This window comes from Bufo gargarizans, chromosome 1, assembly GCF_014858855.1.
Source record: "Bufo gargarizans isolate SCDJY-AF-19 chromosome 1, ASM1485885v1, whole genome shotgun sequence".
Lineage (NCBI taxonomy): Eukaryota > Metazoa > Chordata > Amphibia > Anura > Bufonidae > Bufo > Bufo gargarizans.
In genome coordinates this window covers 158,246,808-158,263,406 of record NC_058080.1, presented here as the reverse complement: position 1 = coordinate 158,263,406, position 16,599 = coordinate 158,246,808, and the positions used below count along the sequence as shown (strand labels likewise).

Sequence of the window (16,599 nt, the reverse complement as noted above, 5' to 3'; positions counted from 1 at the left end):
CCCCTGTGTCTTTTCCAGTTAGTTTTTACACTCATTATTCAGTTCCACTTTGAAATGTGTCATGGGCTTGACCTCCCATTGTAGTTATCACAGTATAATTAAGCTGCTGAATGAGTTGAGTTTTTATTTTATTTTTGTCAGGTGTTTTGGCAAAAAAATGTTTAGGTCAAGCAGTGCACCATTACATTGCCACAGCTGATCTATACAAAATAACATATTAACAACCTCTGATGTTTTGATGTTTATTTTTTATATACCAATAGTTTTCTGGATAGAATTTAAGTTGCTGCATGTACACTACTTCTTGTTCTGTTTCTGTAATTTTCTTTGTCTGGACTTGCATGGAAAACAGGCCATCTCTGTAGCCAAAGAAGAGATTGGGGGGGGGGGGGGAAGAGATGACTCTCAATAAGAGCATCTTACATTGCACTAATCAATGCAATGGAGTCTATTTATTTAGGCCTATCAAGAGAACAATAGAGCTGTTGTACTGTTATCCCAAAGCTACACCTATTAACATTAGGATTATCAGATAACTTCCCCCCTCACAGCAGCAGTAAACTGAAGGGACAATGGTTTACCTATCTATATAGTGGTTTTATCATTTGTGTTGATGGCTACGTAAGGCCAATATTTTATGTTTCATTTTCAATTGTATAGTACTGTTGAAATGAAAAAGAAAAATGACTAAAACGTGTAACAAAACACCTTCATGATGTAAGTGTCCTTTTTAAATGAAGACTAATGATCAGGTGGTGTTTCATTGGGGTCAGTATGTGTCACTAGAAGTATTTTATGTCCTCATAGCTAAACAAGCATTAAAATGTACAGGATGCATCCAAGGTGGCCAGTGTACAGTAAATTTCCTGCTGGCTGTTATGTTCCACTCCTCCTGTCAGCCGGTGTGCCACATTGTCATGGCATTCAATGCACAACAGTGATGTGCCGCCGGGGACATGCAGTTGTCAATCGGATGCCACTGAATTCTGTTGGCTTTGTCTGAGTATCGGCTGCCATTTCCTGAACACTGCCTCAAACAAAGTATTGATTCCTCAAGCCTGCATGTGTTCTGACCCTTGAGTTACTCTAGAGCTGGGCTTTTTACTTGCGTTTTGGGATTGCGGCCATCTGTTCTGTGTGGATTGACCTTTTTGCTTGGCTTTCTCACTGCCTCGTGCTTTGGATTTGTTGTCCCTTGCTACCTTCCCAATTTTGGCCCTTGGCTTATTTGTCTCTTGCTGCCAACCAATAACTATTTTGAGGATCACAACCTTGGGGATTCCACTGGTAAAGTCCAAACCCTCCTGGCTGTTTATCATTAATGTGTATAAGTTGTTAATCCCGGACTAGAAAGAAATGGCTTTTGTTATGGACTAAGTAGTTGTTAGAGTAGTTTATTTTTATTTTATGTATTTACATTTGCCCATTTTAATATCCATCAAATTAAGTGTTTTTAACTGATAGCCTATCCTGTTGGATATGGTTATCAGCTTGGTGGAGGGTCCAACACCCGGGACTCAACACTTGCTCAACACCCCGAATCCTTCTTACAGCCTTGCTATGTGAAGTAGTGTTAATCAGTCATATGGCCTAGGTGCAGCTCAGCCCCATAGAAGTGAATGAGGCTGAGCTATGATGCCAAGCATAGCCGCTATGTGATGCAGTGCTGTGATTTGGTAAGGTGCGAGAAGGCCACAACTCTCACAGGAGTGCGGGTACATTCTCACATCTGATCGGCTGAGATCATGGGTGTTGGACTCCCACTGATCAGTTATTGATCACCTATGCTGAGGATAGGTCAACAGTTAGTCAGAAAACCCCTTTGAAAGTAGTTGGAAGAGAATTCTGTTCTTTTGAATTCTACTGTGACATTGGCATTCTTTCTGGCAAGCCTGTCCCTTTTTATTGAAAGCGGATTATACATTTTAGCATTGAAATTCAGATTCATTCAGTTGTAGGTGTTAGTAGATAAAGTCAACTTTAGCAAGAAGTTTTAAAGCCGTAATTACAAGACTGATTACAATGCGAAAATGCATCCTATAGCATTTTAAAGAGTATTATTGACAGAACTATTGACCGCCTGTTGGTGAGCCTTTAGGCTGTTGTGCAATAAATCATCGTGATTTTAATTTGTGTGTTGTAGCAAGGCTTTAAAATCAATTGTACTCTGGAAATGCATGGTGTGTTTATTACCTCCCAGTAAATACATGATTGAGTATGCAGCCAAAACAGAAATGAGTGCAAGTGGTTAGGACAAGATTTTTTGAACCGTTGCGTTCTTGTCTCGATGGAGATTTTTTCCCCCCTCAAATGTTTCTACTGTTCACATAATTAAAGTATTTTGTACATTATGGACACTTACAATGACTTACAATGCATTCGGAAAGTCTTCAGACGCTTTGTGTACCTGCATATCTGTGCAGGTTTACAAACAAAATCCGCACAATTCCTTGCCGATTTTATATATTTTTTTTTTTCTGTTTTTCTGCACCACAAACGGCATGTTACTTGCAGTTTTTGTTGTGGATGTCATGCGGATTTACCACAGATCTCACCCTTGGCACTGCAACGCTGAAGACTTCAAAATCAACACTACAGTTAATTTCTGCTCAGTCTTCCCAGAGCCATCACATAGCCGTATGAGGGCTTCGTTTTTTTTTTTTTTGTTTTTTTTTTTTTTTTTTTTTTTTTTGTGGGACAAAGTGTTCATGAGACTTGTTTGATCTCATACAGTTTGTTTTTAGTTTTTAGTGTTTAGTTTTTTCCTTTCAGTCTGCACTCAATACCCCATAATGTGAGAAGGTGAAGACAGAATTTTAGAAATCTTCGACAATTCATTAGAAATGAAAAACTAAAATTCTTCATACAGAAGTATTTAGGCCCTTTGCTGGAGGGGAGGACGCATGTGAGGCAGGAGGAAGTCTTCACTGCTGCCTCTGCTCACGCCTGAGTTGTGCTGCTGGAGATTGTGGAGCCGAGGAAGGTGATTGCAAAAGAAACAGATCTTATATTTTTCCTATATTCGTGGTTTATGTTCTGGTGGTGAAGTGAAGGAGACATTCCGTCTTATAATATGAGCCTTTCTCTTCGATTTATTGAGTGTGAGAGCTTGAATCTAATTCTGCTGCTAATGTCACTAAGGCTACTTTCACACTAGCGTTCGATCGGATCCGTTCTGAACGGATCCGATCATAATAATGCAGGCGGAGGCTCCGTTCAGAACGGATCAGTCTGCATTATATTAGCAAAAAAAAGCTAAGTGTGAAAATAGCCTCGGACGGATCCGTCCAGACTTTCAATGTAAAGTCAATGGGGGACGGATCCGCCTGAAGATTGAGCCATATTGTGGCATCTTCAAACGGATCCGTCCCCATTGACTTACATTGTAAGTCTGGACGGATCCGCACGCCTCCGCACGGCCAGGCGGACACCCGAACGCTGCAAGCAGCGTTCAGCTGTCCGCCTGTCCGTGCGGAGGCGAGCGGAGGCTGAACGCCGCCAGACTGATGCAGTCTGAGCGGATCCGCATCCATTCAGACTGCATCAGGGCTGGACGGCTGCGTTCGGGTCCGCTCGTGAGCCCCTTCAAACGGAGCTCACGAGCGGACCAGCGAACGCTAGTGTGAAAGTAGCCTAAACTAGTTAAAGGGGTTGCCCCACAAAAAATACTCTGTAGTCTTCAAACCAGCACTGTAATTTGAATACAGATATATAGTAGCATATGATTAAAAACTTAGTATAGCCACTGAGTTACTTAATTAAATGCATCTGCATAGCGCCACGTGCTGTTTATTTTCTCATTTCTCTGTTCACCTTGCTGAGGTGGACGTACATGCTCTGTTCCATACTTCAACTGCCTCCTCAGCTGTGATGGCGAGAGAGCTGCAGCAGAAGGAACATGCCCCCAGAGCTGCCAGCTTGAAATAAATCTAGCAGAGCAACTGGAGAGACGAATGGGGAGATCTCTTGACCCATGTGAGGTACAGGGCTGGTTCTAGCTTTGTTAGAGATTAGGTACTATGTTTTTGAATTTCATTTTTACATTTAATACTGGGATAGCTCCTTTTAACTCTGTGGATGGATTATTGCTGCCTTAGTTGTATAGGTATATTATATGATGCCTAAAAACAGAGCATTGTGTCCTCCACCACTTTCGGGGCTCTGTTTAGGAGATAGGTGCAGGTCCCACCGCTGGGACCCCCCTTATTAGACAATGGGAGCATATCCTAGCAATATGCCCCCATGGTCTCAGATGAGACAACCCCTTTAATTGTGAAATATTGCTTTCACAACATTGATAGGTAAGGGAAGTATATATTTTTTTGTTTGGACATATTGCTGTGGTGAATTTGATTATCCTGAATATTTATATTCATCTACCTTTTTTGATTCCACTGTTTTAATGAAACTTTCAGTTTTGGGTTGGTATGGGCTGTTATCCCTTACTGGTATTTGGGGATTTCAATATGGTGGTGGCTTATAATTGGGATCATTGGTCAGGAGTTAAGCTGAATCCTCTCTTTCTAGGTTGTTAGCTGAATTTGGTTGGGTCGATGTATGGAGGGGTGTGGATACGGACAGGTTGATATACTCCTGCCATTTAAAGACTCATGACTCCTTGTGTACTGATTTTGTTGGTAGCAGATCAACAGGGGGCTTATTTGGTGAAACACTTCATCTATTTCGCTAGAGGGGTTTCAGACCATAGTCCATTAGATGGAGTTTGGCCCAGGGAAAATTTGTGATGGACTTAATTTGCCCTGTTTGGATAAAGCAGACGTGAGAGAGTTGACTTCTGGGCAGTGGCTTTTTATTTATTTTATTTTTCAGCTAATGAGGGAAAGGCAGGGGTACATATTGTTTGGGTTACAGCAAAAGCCTGAGGCTTATGAAAGAAGCATAAAAAGCATGAGGGTGCTCTTCAGGAACAGGTTCAAGGAGCTCCACTGATCTATGTAACGGTAATAAGAGAAATTGGAATGAACGTCAAGCAGCCTAGAATCCTTTTTATTCCTGATGAGAGAAATGGCTGTGGAGGAAGGGCAGTCTGGGCATTTTTTTGCCATTGATGGTTGATACTCGGCATAAATCACCAGGTATTGCTACTGTTTAGTTAGAAGATAGAAGGATAGTGCATCATAATTCTGATATATTACCACAGCCTTTTTTGAGTACCTGTATGCCTCTAGGGTTAAATATAGAAATACTGAGCTGCTCATGTAAGTTCAGTTCATTTTCTGGTTTTATAGAGGGAACAAAGGCTGTCATTGGATGGCCTGATTACTATAGAGGAGGTAAGGCAAGCAATGTCGAGGGGCAGAGCTCCTTCTTCCTATTTTACAATTATTTAATGTGTCTCTAGAGATTGGTCACTTACCTGACTCTGAGAGAGGCTCTGGCTAGGTAGATTTTGAAAAAAAACACTCCAGCATTGTTGGACTCTTACAGCTGATTTTTGTAATTAAATGTTGATATTGGGGTTCTCAAAGGCTTTGGCAGGGAAGTTGGAAAAACGTGATTAATTTCTTGATACATGACCAATGTGGCTTTATGCCTGGCACATCCGTTAATAATAATTTGAGTTCTCTTGTTAAATCTCCTGGTAGGCCCCTCCAATATTGGCCAGTATTCTTCAGATGCTTCAAAAGCATTTGACTACATTGAGTGGAAATACATGTGGGATTACATAAAGATATTTGGTTATTGGGATAATTTTTGGGCTTGAGTAAATTTTCTGTATTGTAATCCTCAGGGTCATGGTTAATTGGGAGATTTCAAGCTTGTCTAAATTGTCTAGGGGGATGCTCCAGGGATGTCCCCTGTCCTCCCTTGCTGTTCGCTGAAGCAATTGGCGTTTAGGAATGACAGTCGTATAAGATTTAGATATGGTGTTGAGGAGGGCAAACTTTCTTTGTATGCTGAAGATATTGTATATTTTTTTTTCTCTAATACTCTTGTAGCTCTCCTTTTTATTATGACAGTTTTTCAGATGTTGTCTTTTCTTAGTTCTTGTCACCAATTGGCAGAAATCTCTTCCCTTAAATGCTTACACCCTGGCTCTTGACTCCCCCATGGAAATAATTGATGGCAATGTAACATTTATATACTTGGGGTTGGTATCTAGGAGAATTAAGGAATATGATCCCTTTGATCCATAGGTTAAGGGGGGAAACTAAGATACATAAACTGCTTTCTTAATGCGTTGCTTCTTGTGTGGCATTATGTAATACATTGTACTCTCCCAACATTTGGTTGCTCTGAAATTGCCCAGTGTGGATTCCTCCCAAAGTTTTTAGAACAATAGATGCATTACTTACGGAATTGATTTGGATCAGTAAAGATCCCAGAATGACTTTCTTGCATCTGCAGGTTCCAAGATGGAAAGGTTTTGCAGTTCATTATTATTTAAGCATTTTTATATTAAGAATCAGGTTGTGTTGGTCAGTATATACAGGTCCTTCTCAAAAAATTAGCAAATTGTGATAAAGTTCATTATTTTCTGTAATGTACTGATAAACATTAGACTTTCATATATTTTAGATTCATTACACACCAACTGAAGTAGTTCAAGCCTTTTATTGTTTTAATATTGATGATTTTGGCATACAGCTCATGAAAACCCAAATTTCCTATCTCAAAAAATTAGCATATTTCATCCGACCAATAAAAGAAAAGTGTTTTTAATACAAAAAAAGTCAACCTTCAAATAATTATGTTCAGTTATGCACTCAATACTTGGTCGGGAATCCTTTTGCAGAAATCACTGCTTCAATGCGGCGTGGCATGGAGGCAATCAGCCTGTGGCACTGCTGAGGTGTTATGGAGGCCCAGGATGCTTCGATAGTGGCCTTAAGCTCATCCAGAGTGTTGGGTCTTGCGTCTCTCAACTTTCTCTTCCCAATATCCCACAGATTCTCTATGGGGTTCAGGTCAGGAGAGTTGGCAGGCCAATTGAGCACAGTAATACCATGGTCAGTAAACCATTTACCAGTGGTTTTGGCACTGTGAGCAGGTGCCAGGTCGTGCTGAAAAATGAAATCTTCATCTCCATAAAGCTTTTCATCAGATGGAAGCATGAAGTGCTCCAAAATCTCCTGATAGCTAGCTGCATTGACCCTGCCCTTGATATAACACAGTGGACCAACACCAGCAGCTGACATGGCACCCCAGACCATCACTGACTGTGGGTACTTGACACTGGACTTCAGGCATTTTGGCATTTCCCTCTCCCCAGTCTTCCTCCAGACTCTGGCACCTTGATTTCCGAATGACATGCAACAGTCCAGTGCTGCTTCTCTGTAGCCCAGGTCAGGCGCTTCTGCCGCTGTATCTGGTTCAAAAATGGCTTAACCTGGGGAATGCAGCACCTGTAGCCCATTTCCTGCACACGCCTGTACACGGTGGCTCTGGATGTTTCTACTCCAGACTCAGTCCACTGCTTCTGCAGGTCCCCCAAGGTCTGGAATCGGTCCTTCTCCACAATCTTCCTCAGGGTCCGGTCACCTCTTCTCGTTGTGCAGCGTTTTCTGACACACCTTTTCCTTCCCACAGACTTCCCACTGAGGTGCCTTGATACAGCACTCTGGGAACAGCCTATTCGTTCAGAAATTTCTTTCTGTGTCTTACCCTCTTGCTTGAGGGTGTCAATGATGGCCTTCTGGACAGCAGTCAGGTCGGCAGTCTTACCCATGATTGCGGTTTTGAGTAATGAACCAGGCTGGGAGTTTTTAAAAGCCTCAGGAATCTTTTGCAGGTGTTTAGAGTTAATTAGTTGATTCAGATGATTAGGTTAATAGCTCATTTAGAGAACCTTTTCATGATATGCTAATTTTTTGAGATAGGAATTTTGGTTTTTCATGAGCTGTATGCCAAAATCATCAATATTAAAACAATAAAAGTCTTGAACTACTTCAGTTGGTGTATAATGAATCTAAAATATATGAAAGTCTAATGTTTATCAGTACATTACAGAAAATAATGAACTTTATCACAATATGCTAATTTTTTGAGAAGGACCTGTACAGAACATGTGTTTTTAGATGGTAAAAAAATGTCTTTGGGAGACTATTTGGTTTTAAAAAGTTCACTGAATACAACACTATTTTAATGTAGAAAGTTTTTTTTTTTTTTTGGTGATTACAGGATATACTGTACACAGGTCTCTCCCTCCTGGGGTAATATACAGTGCTGTCTCATTTTACAGTTGATCTGGATCGATAGTTCTGGAATTAACTTGGTATTGCCATAAGTGATAGATTTCAGGGGACATGTTTAATTTGAGGTACTGAAACAATGTGCTGCCCCACTCTACAGTATTTAGATATTAATTAAAGGGGTATATCGGTAAATAACAAAAAAAATTAAAAACTGCATTAAGGCTTCTGTGACCCAACCAGAACCCATATCTAATGCATGTAACCAGAGTTTCAATTTACCTTGCAATCCATTTATGTAGTTCATGTGTGAGACTGCAACACACTGAGAATATCATGGTGTCTCAAAAACTACAATTCCCACAATCCCTAGCTTTCCTGCTGTGAGTGTTGCTGTTTAGTGATTGGCTGACTGATATACAGTCCGGTCACGCCCCCTCTACTCAAGTAATCAGCAGCACACTAAGGCTAGTTTCACACTAGCGTTCGGCTGTCCGCTCGTGAGTTCCGTTTGAAGGGGCTCACGAGCGGACCCGAACGCTTCCGTCCAGCCCTGATGCATTCTGAATGGATGCGGATCCGCTCAGACTGCATCAGTCTGGCGGCGTTCAGCCTCCGCTCAGCTCAGCAGGCGGACACCTGAACGCTGCTTGCAGCGTTCGGGTGTCCGCCTGGCCGTGCGGAGGCGTGTGGAGCCGTCCAGACTTACAATGCAAGTCAATGGGGACGGATCCGTTTGAAGATGCCACAATATGGCTCGATCTTCAAACGGATCTGTCCCCCATTGACTTTCAATGTAAAAGTCTGGACGGATCCGCTCAGGCTAATTTCACACTTAGCCATTTTTTGCCAATATAATGCAGACTGATCCGTTCTGAATGGAGCCACCGTCTGCATTAATATGAGCGGATCCGTTCAGAACGGATTCGATCGAACGCTAGTGTGAAAGTAGCCTAACACTCCCTTTGTTTCACAAGACATTTGGCTAGAGAATTGATGGCAACAAACTGAGCATGCTCGACCTAACAAAGGCTCAGAACTACAGGTCGATGCCATGGTAATTTATGAACAACACTGTGGGTAGCTGAGGAAGAAAACTACTTTTTATAACTACTGAACGATAAATGTGAAATTTACATATTGGGTAATTATTGATTATGAATTTGTCTAAAACATAAGTTATACTTGTGGTAACCGGAATACTCCTTTTTTTTTAAGTCACATTGTTGTCAAGCTCAGGTGAAATCGGATATCATATTTTTTTATTTTTTTCATGTTGAGAATTTCCCAATTATGGATCTTTTTGCAGAGGTGCACTTTAGAAATAAGTTAGTAAGTAAAATGTACTCAATTATTTATTTCCCAGTGTTTTACACTTTAAGTTTGAGAGCTACATACAATGGGAAAAGGGTTTCGGTTAGGTTTTACAATTGCATTGGGATAATATATTTAAAAAAAATATTAAATATGCTTCATATGTTTCCTGGATCTGTTTACTTTGGCACATTATACACAGACTATATTATGCATCAGTTTTTTTATTTAAAATCCACAAAAGTAAATGTCCAAAAGGTTTTCATGAGTCTTCTGACCTGATTTATCATCTTTGGAGATGTCCAAAGCTTTATAGGTGTTGGAGTTAGTTACTTTACCACTTAGCGATTTGTCATATTCAGTCCTATTTGTATATTAACAGAAACTTTTATCTCTTAGGGCTGTTTCACACGAGCGGATGCCGTGCGTGACATCCGCTCCGTGAATGACAGCCAAGACCCGATGCGGACAGCAGAAGCACGAAGCATTAACATGATTGATAATGCTCCGTGCCTCTCTGTGATCTCTACTACGAAATCAGTGACCACTTTCTCACTGTGATTTCGTAGTTCTGTTCTCACGTTATTATGAGTTGAGTGCAGAATAAGGGTCCATTCACACGTCCGTTGTTTCTTTCCTGATCTGTTCCGTTTTTTGCGGAACAGATCTGGACCAGCTCTGTACCCATTCATTTTCAATGGGTCCATTGAGCTGTCTGATTTTATTATTTTATTTAATTTTTTTTGAAAATAAATGGGTACAGAGCTGGTCCAGATCTGTTCCGCAAAAAATTGAACAGATCAGGAAAGAAACAACGGACGTGTGAATGGACTTATGCTTTACAATGACTGTTGTAATAACAATTTAGAAGTAAGCTTTCTGTTAACAGTGCCCTTGCACATTAGCCTTTTTTAAAGGGGTTGTCCGGGTTCAGAGCTGAACCCTGTCATAACCCTATTTTCACCCCTCCGCCCCCTCTAACATGAGCATCGGAGCGTTTCATGCTCCAATGCTTTCCCTTGCCATGTGCTGGATAGCACATGGCAATGGCTTGTTTATTTTTATATTTTCACACTGCTAGGCAGAGGCTTCCATCTAGCAGTGTTAGTGGTGACTACACTGGCACTGATGGGCGGGCTTTAGCGCTGCCCTAGACGTTTTACAGGCGAGGGCAGTGCTAAGGCCTGCTCATCAGTTCCGGTGATGTTACCGGGCTCACTGCTAGGCAGAAGCCTCCACCTAGCTTACCCTATGGAGAGCCCGATACGTCACTGAATATTCATAAAAAGCCTTTGCGATTCGGCGCAGGGCAAAGGAGAGCTTTGGAGCATGAAATGCTCAAATCAGCGAGCTGCCTGGGTGAAAATTGGCATGTCTGGGTTTAGCTCTGAACCTGGAAAACCCTTGAAGTTCTTTAAAACTAACTATATCGACCAAAGGTTCCTTCTGTAAAAATTTGCAAATAAAATAGTTACATCATTCTCGCCAAAAGTTTACAGATTATTATCTGGAAGTAAGTCCGGCTCTGTTTTAAAATTTTAATCTGATGGTTGCTAGATGTTGACTGTATATGGTGCTGTCAAATGATCATTCACAGTGGTTGTTCAGCCATCGGCTTACTACTAGTTAATGTATGTTGTCACCTTGGGCATTAACTGGCTTTAAGGGCCCTTTCTCAGCCTGTGGAGCTAGTGGAGTCCCTTGCTGCCTCAGATGAACCATAGTAATAACAAATTCGGATCATAGAGGACAAGATAGATATTAGGCTACTTTCACACTAGCGTTCTGCTGTCCGCTCGTGAGCTCCGTTTGAAGGAGCTCACGAGCGGAGCAGAACGCTTCCGTCCAGCCCTGATTCAGTCTGAATGGATGCGGATCCGCTCAGACTGCATCAGTCTGGTGGCGTTCAGCCTCCGCTCCGCTCGCCTCGGCGGACAGCTGAACGCTGCTTGCAGCGTTCAGCTGTCCGCCTGGCCGTGCGGATCGGTCCAGACTTACAATGTAAGTCAGTGGGAACGGATCCGCTTGAAGATGACACCATATGGCTCAATCTTCAAGCGGATCCGTCCCCCATTGACTTTACATTGAAAGTCTGAACGGATCCGCTCAGGCTACTTTCGCACTTAGAAATTTTTCTAAGTTATTAATGCAGACGGATCCGTACTGAACGGAGCCTCCGTCTGCATTAATATGATCGGATCCGTTCAGAACTGATCCGATCAAACGCAAGTGTGAAAGTAGCCTAAGGCAAAGAGCACCCAGAAGGATTTAGACATTCCAGAACTGTGAAACTGGATTTCTTCCAGGATTGTTTCTAGACCAGATTGTAGTCGTTAACTCAGAGATGAAGATACGGCTATACACATTGTGATTTTTGTTTTTCTTAGGCCTCATGCACACGACCGTATTTTGTTTCCGTGTCCGATCCGTTTTTTTTGCGAACCCATTCATTTCAATGGGTCCGCAAAAACCGCGGACGGCACACCGTGTGCTGTCCGCATCAGTATGTCCGTTCCGTGGCTCCGCAAAAAGAATTGTGCATGTCCTATTTTTATTCTAGTTTGCGGACAAGGATAGGCATAATTACAGTGGATCCACAAAAAAAACGGATCCGCAAAAAAAGATGCCATACTTTATTTTTTTTATTTTTTTTGCGGATCCGCAATTTGCAGACTGCAAAACACATACGGTCGTGTGCATGTAGCCTTACTGTGAAAGTAACTCATATTTACTTTAATAGCTTTATCTTTTTGGTTGTTTGTTCCTTTCAGCCCAGTCTGATTACATAAAATGGGCCAATGTGATCTCATTGTGAGATTTCTACCACTCCCATGCCCCCCCCCCCCCCACACTTAGGCTACTTTCACACTCGTGTTTTGGGCGGATCAGTCATGGTCTGCAAAAACGCATCTGCTTCAATAATACAACCGCATGCATCCGTCATGAACTGATCCATTTGTATCATCTGTAACATGGCCAAGACGGATCCGTCATGAACTCTATTGAAAGTCAATTGGAGACTGATCCGTTTTCTATTGTCAGAGAAAACTGACCCGTCCCCATTGACTTACATTGTGTAGCAGGACGGATCTGTTTGGCTCAGTTTCGTCAAGCAAACAGCAAAACGCTGCAGGCAGTGTTTTGGTGTCCGCCTCCAGAGCGGAATGCAGACTGATCGGAGGCAAACTGATGCGTTCTGAGCGGATCCTTTTCCGTTCAGAATGTATTAGGGCAAAACTGATCCGTTTTGGACCGCTTGTGAGAGCCCTGACCGGATCTCCCAAACGGAAAGCCAAAATGCCAGTGTAAAGTAGCCTTAGTTTGTACGGAGCTTGGATTCCTACCAGTGTGACCTTGGGACATGCTTTAAAGAGGCTCTGTTGCCTTCCCTGACATGTATGTTTTAGTCACTACTTCCATTCCTCATGTAACAATTCTGGATCATCTATTCTTATAACTTCCTTTGTTACTTCTACTAAAATGTCAGTTTGCAATGAAGGTCTAGGTGAGTGTTTCCTGTTGGGATGTGTCCCTGCAGTTTGACACTAGCTAATCCGTGCTGCTGGTGTCAGACGGGCAACTGTTGTGAAGGGCGTTTTCTTCACCAGGGAAATAATTCTTCGGTCATCCACCACAGTTGTTTTCCGTGGTCTTCCGGGTCTTTGGTGTTGCTGAGCTCACCGGTGCGTTCCTTCTTTTTAAGAATGTCCCTAACAGTTGTTTTGGCCACCCCTAATGTTTTTGCTATCTCTCTGATGGGTTAGTTTTGTTTTTTCAGCCTAATGATGGCTTGCTTCACTGATAGTGACAGCTCTTTGCATCTCATCTTGAGTTGACAAAGATTCCAAATGCAAATAGCACACATGAAATTAACTCTGGACCTTTTATCTGCTCGTTGTAATTGGGATAATGAGGGAATAACACACACCTGGCCATGAAACTGCTGAGAAGCCAATTGTCCCATTACTTTTGGTCCCTTAACAAGTGGGAGGCACATATGCAAACTGTTGTAATTCCTACACCGTTCACCTGATTTGGTGAATACCCTCAAATTAAAGCTGACAGTCTGCAGTTAAAGCACATCTTGTGTGTTTCATTTCAAATCCATTGTGGTGGTGTATGGAGCCAAACATTTTACAATTGTGTTGCTGTACCAATATTTATGGACCTGATTGTATATAAAGCATGGTAAAGTGTACACCCGTTTAAAAAACATGAACCCAATGCAAAAAGAATGAATTAAAGATATCACAAAATGTATCATTGCATACACATGCGGCATGGTTAGATTCCCAACCAACCACTAAGAGAGGTACATTAGAGATGGGTATACACCTTCGCATTTCTAATATAGGGAGGTACATTGGAGATGAAGAGAAATTATAGCTATATATTATACCCCTTCCCTACCTTAAGAAGCGCACTCTGGCGGCTGTCTTAGTGCCGGTGGCTACGCTGAGCTGCACGCACGATATCGGAAGCATGCAGCTCTTATCCGATTTAACAAAATAATAAAACTACACGCGCCGACTCCTGATGAATGGCTGGCGGTGTCGCGCAAGGAAACGCGTAGAGTAAGATGCAGGTTAGGAAACTAGTCACACACCTAGCCTATTTGCCGGGAATAAGGTGTGTTTAACGCTGGGTTCACACCTGAGCGTTTTACAGCGCGTTCCTACGCGCTGTAAAACGCACAGCAGGCAAGAACCAATGATTCCCTATGGGAATGGTTCTCACCTGGGCGTTTTACAGCGCGTACAATCGCGCTGTAAAACGCCCGACGCTCAAACAAGTGCTTGAGCTTTTTTTTGGGCATTTGTCGCGCGTTCCCGCACATAGAAATTCGGGAACGCGCGACAATGTGTGAACGCCAGTCTCTGTATGCGCGATTGTAAACGCCCGTACAATCGCGCATACAGAGCGCTCATTTCAGAACGCTCAGGTCTGAACCCAGCGTAAGGGTTTGGTGAATGTGTGGTTTCCCTACTGTTTGATATGAAAGAGGCAGATGGCCATTTGAAACTGACATTTTAATCAGTGATTTAAATAGAGCTTTTTTTTGTTTTCTTATTTATTTTTTAGCTCTATCCCTAACGTAGTTAAAGGGGTTATCCCACTTTGCGTTTTTAAACTTACCTGCTGCCACCGCGCGTTCACTTCCTGGATTCTGGCTGGGGGCGGGCTTCATCTTGATTGAAGTCTTCTCCCGGCCGTGCCGCGCACTGGACTGAACGCGCACACCGCCGCGCATGCGCAATGGTGACTTGTACGCAGCTCTGTACTATTCTGGCCGGGAAGAAGTCACAGTCGCGCATGCGCGGCAGCGTGCGCGTTCAGGACAGCGAGCGGACCGGCCGGGAGAAAAGAAGGAGTCTTCTGGGCAAGCGCGACCATCGGGATTTTGGAGAAGAGTGGTGGTCGTAACCAGGGGAGACCGAGTCACAACAATAAGGTAAGTGGGGGTGAATTTTATCCTAATCGGTGGGAATTTTTTAATAAAGTATATTTACAAAAATGATCACTGTCAAATCATTAACAGATTTAACAGTGATCATTATGATGGGATAACCCCTTTAAGTCTTCAGTCTGATAGATGCAAACCTTTTTAATGGTACCTATTCAGTTCACACTTGCTAATCTGTCAATCTAATTCTTCCTTCAATTATATCACCTCTTTGTATAGATAAGACAGGATCCATGATTCCCAATAGGTGATATTACAGCTTATCAGCTCCCTCCTGACCTCTGCACAGGTCCCATAAACTTTCCAAAATATGTTTTGCCAGATCCGCCAGGCAGTTAGGCGTCGAACTGCTTGCCGGATCACTCTGCCGCAAGTGTGAAAGTAGCCTAAACAAGAGTTGTACCTTTTATCTCTGAATGGGGGAAATGTATCACAATGTATCAACTAGATTCAAGCTCCTTTTTAGAGGTCCATTTTAAAATAAAAGAAATCTGGTTGCTATTTGCCAGGTTTTAGATATAGATATATATAGATAGAATCTTTTTTGTTAAACAGTATCATTAGTAGAAGCTGCACCCATGCCCTGGTGCCTGTGGTCACCCAAAGACTTCCCCTGCGACCAGTATTTTAAAGGGAGTATGATAGCTTGGGGGGGGCAGATAAATAGTATGCATTGAGGTCCATGAACCTCAATGTACACATCTGTTGAGAAGTATTCCTGTGGTGTGCCTCCATTAACAACTGTATATGGTAAAATTGTGTAATTTTCTTTCTTGGGTTTCTAAATGTCGGTAGACTGTAAATACATTAATACATATGCATGTAGTGTTGCAAGTGAAGTGTTTTGCAATTTTACACGCTCACACATTCATCTGAAGAGATAAACATATTCTTTCTGAACTTTTAATTAGTTTTTCGACCATGGGAACATTGTCTAAGAATCCCAAGAATGTCTGTCATAGTTACGAAGGGGTATGTCTGTACATTTGATACGACCATGGCAGTTTATGGTGATCTGTCTTAAGTACTAAACTCAATAGCTTCTCTTACCACATTGGAATGTTGTTCTATGATTACTGACATATATTATTTTTTTTTTTTTTTTTTTTTTTTTTAGAAGTCTTTTGGGGAGACATTGCCTTAGATGAAGAAGATTTAAAAAACTTTAAAATAGACCGAACAATTGACCTCACACAGCATGTAAATGAACACTTGGGACATACCACAGGTAAGAGACGTTAAGGGCTGTTTCACACGAACGGATCCAGTGCGGGTAATCTGCTGCGTGAAAGACAGCCAAGCCCCGTTCCAGACAGCAGAGAGACAGAGCATTAACATGACTGATAATGCTCCGTGCCTCTGACCTTTTTACTACAAAATCACAGTGACAACTTTCTCACTGTGATTTTGTAGTAAAAAGATCTGAGGCACGGAGCATTATCAGTCATGTTATTGCTATGTATATCTGCTGTCCAGAGCGCGGCTTGGCAGTCTTTCACGCAGAGGATGACACGCACGGCATCCGTTCGTGTGAAACAGCCCTAAGGATTTTGATGTTGTAAGAGTTATTTAACAGACCTGCTTCTTTGTAGAAGGCCTATTATACTGAAGTGCATTTTTGCTACTTGCACATATGATTGGTTAAAGGGGTTCTCTGGGAATTTAAGG

General features: G+C 42.2%; 1 protein-coding gene across 1 annotated transcript in view; it reads left to right on the top strand.

Moving 5' to 3' along the window:
• TLL1 (tolloid like 1) overlaps positions 1-16,599 on the top strand; it is a 136,698-nt gene that overhangs the window by 58,182 nt on the left and 61,917 nt on the right. The window contains exon 3 of the mRNA XM_044296618.1: positions 16,049-16,159. Coding sequence (XP_044152553.1) covers positions 16,049-16,159 — 111 coding nt within the window. The remainder of the gene's footprint in view (positions 1-16,048; positions 16,160-16,599) is intronic.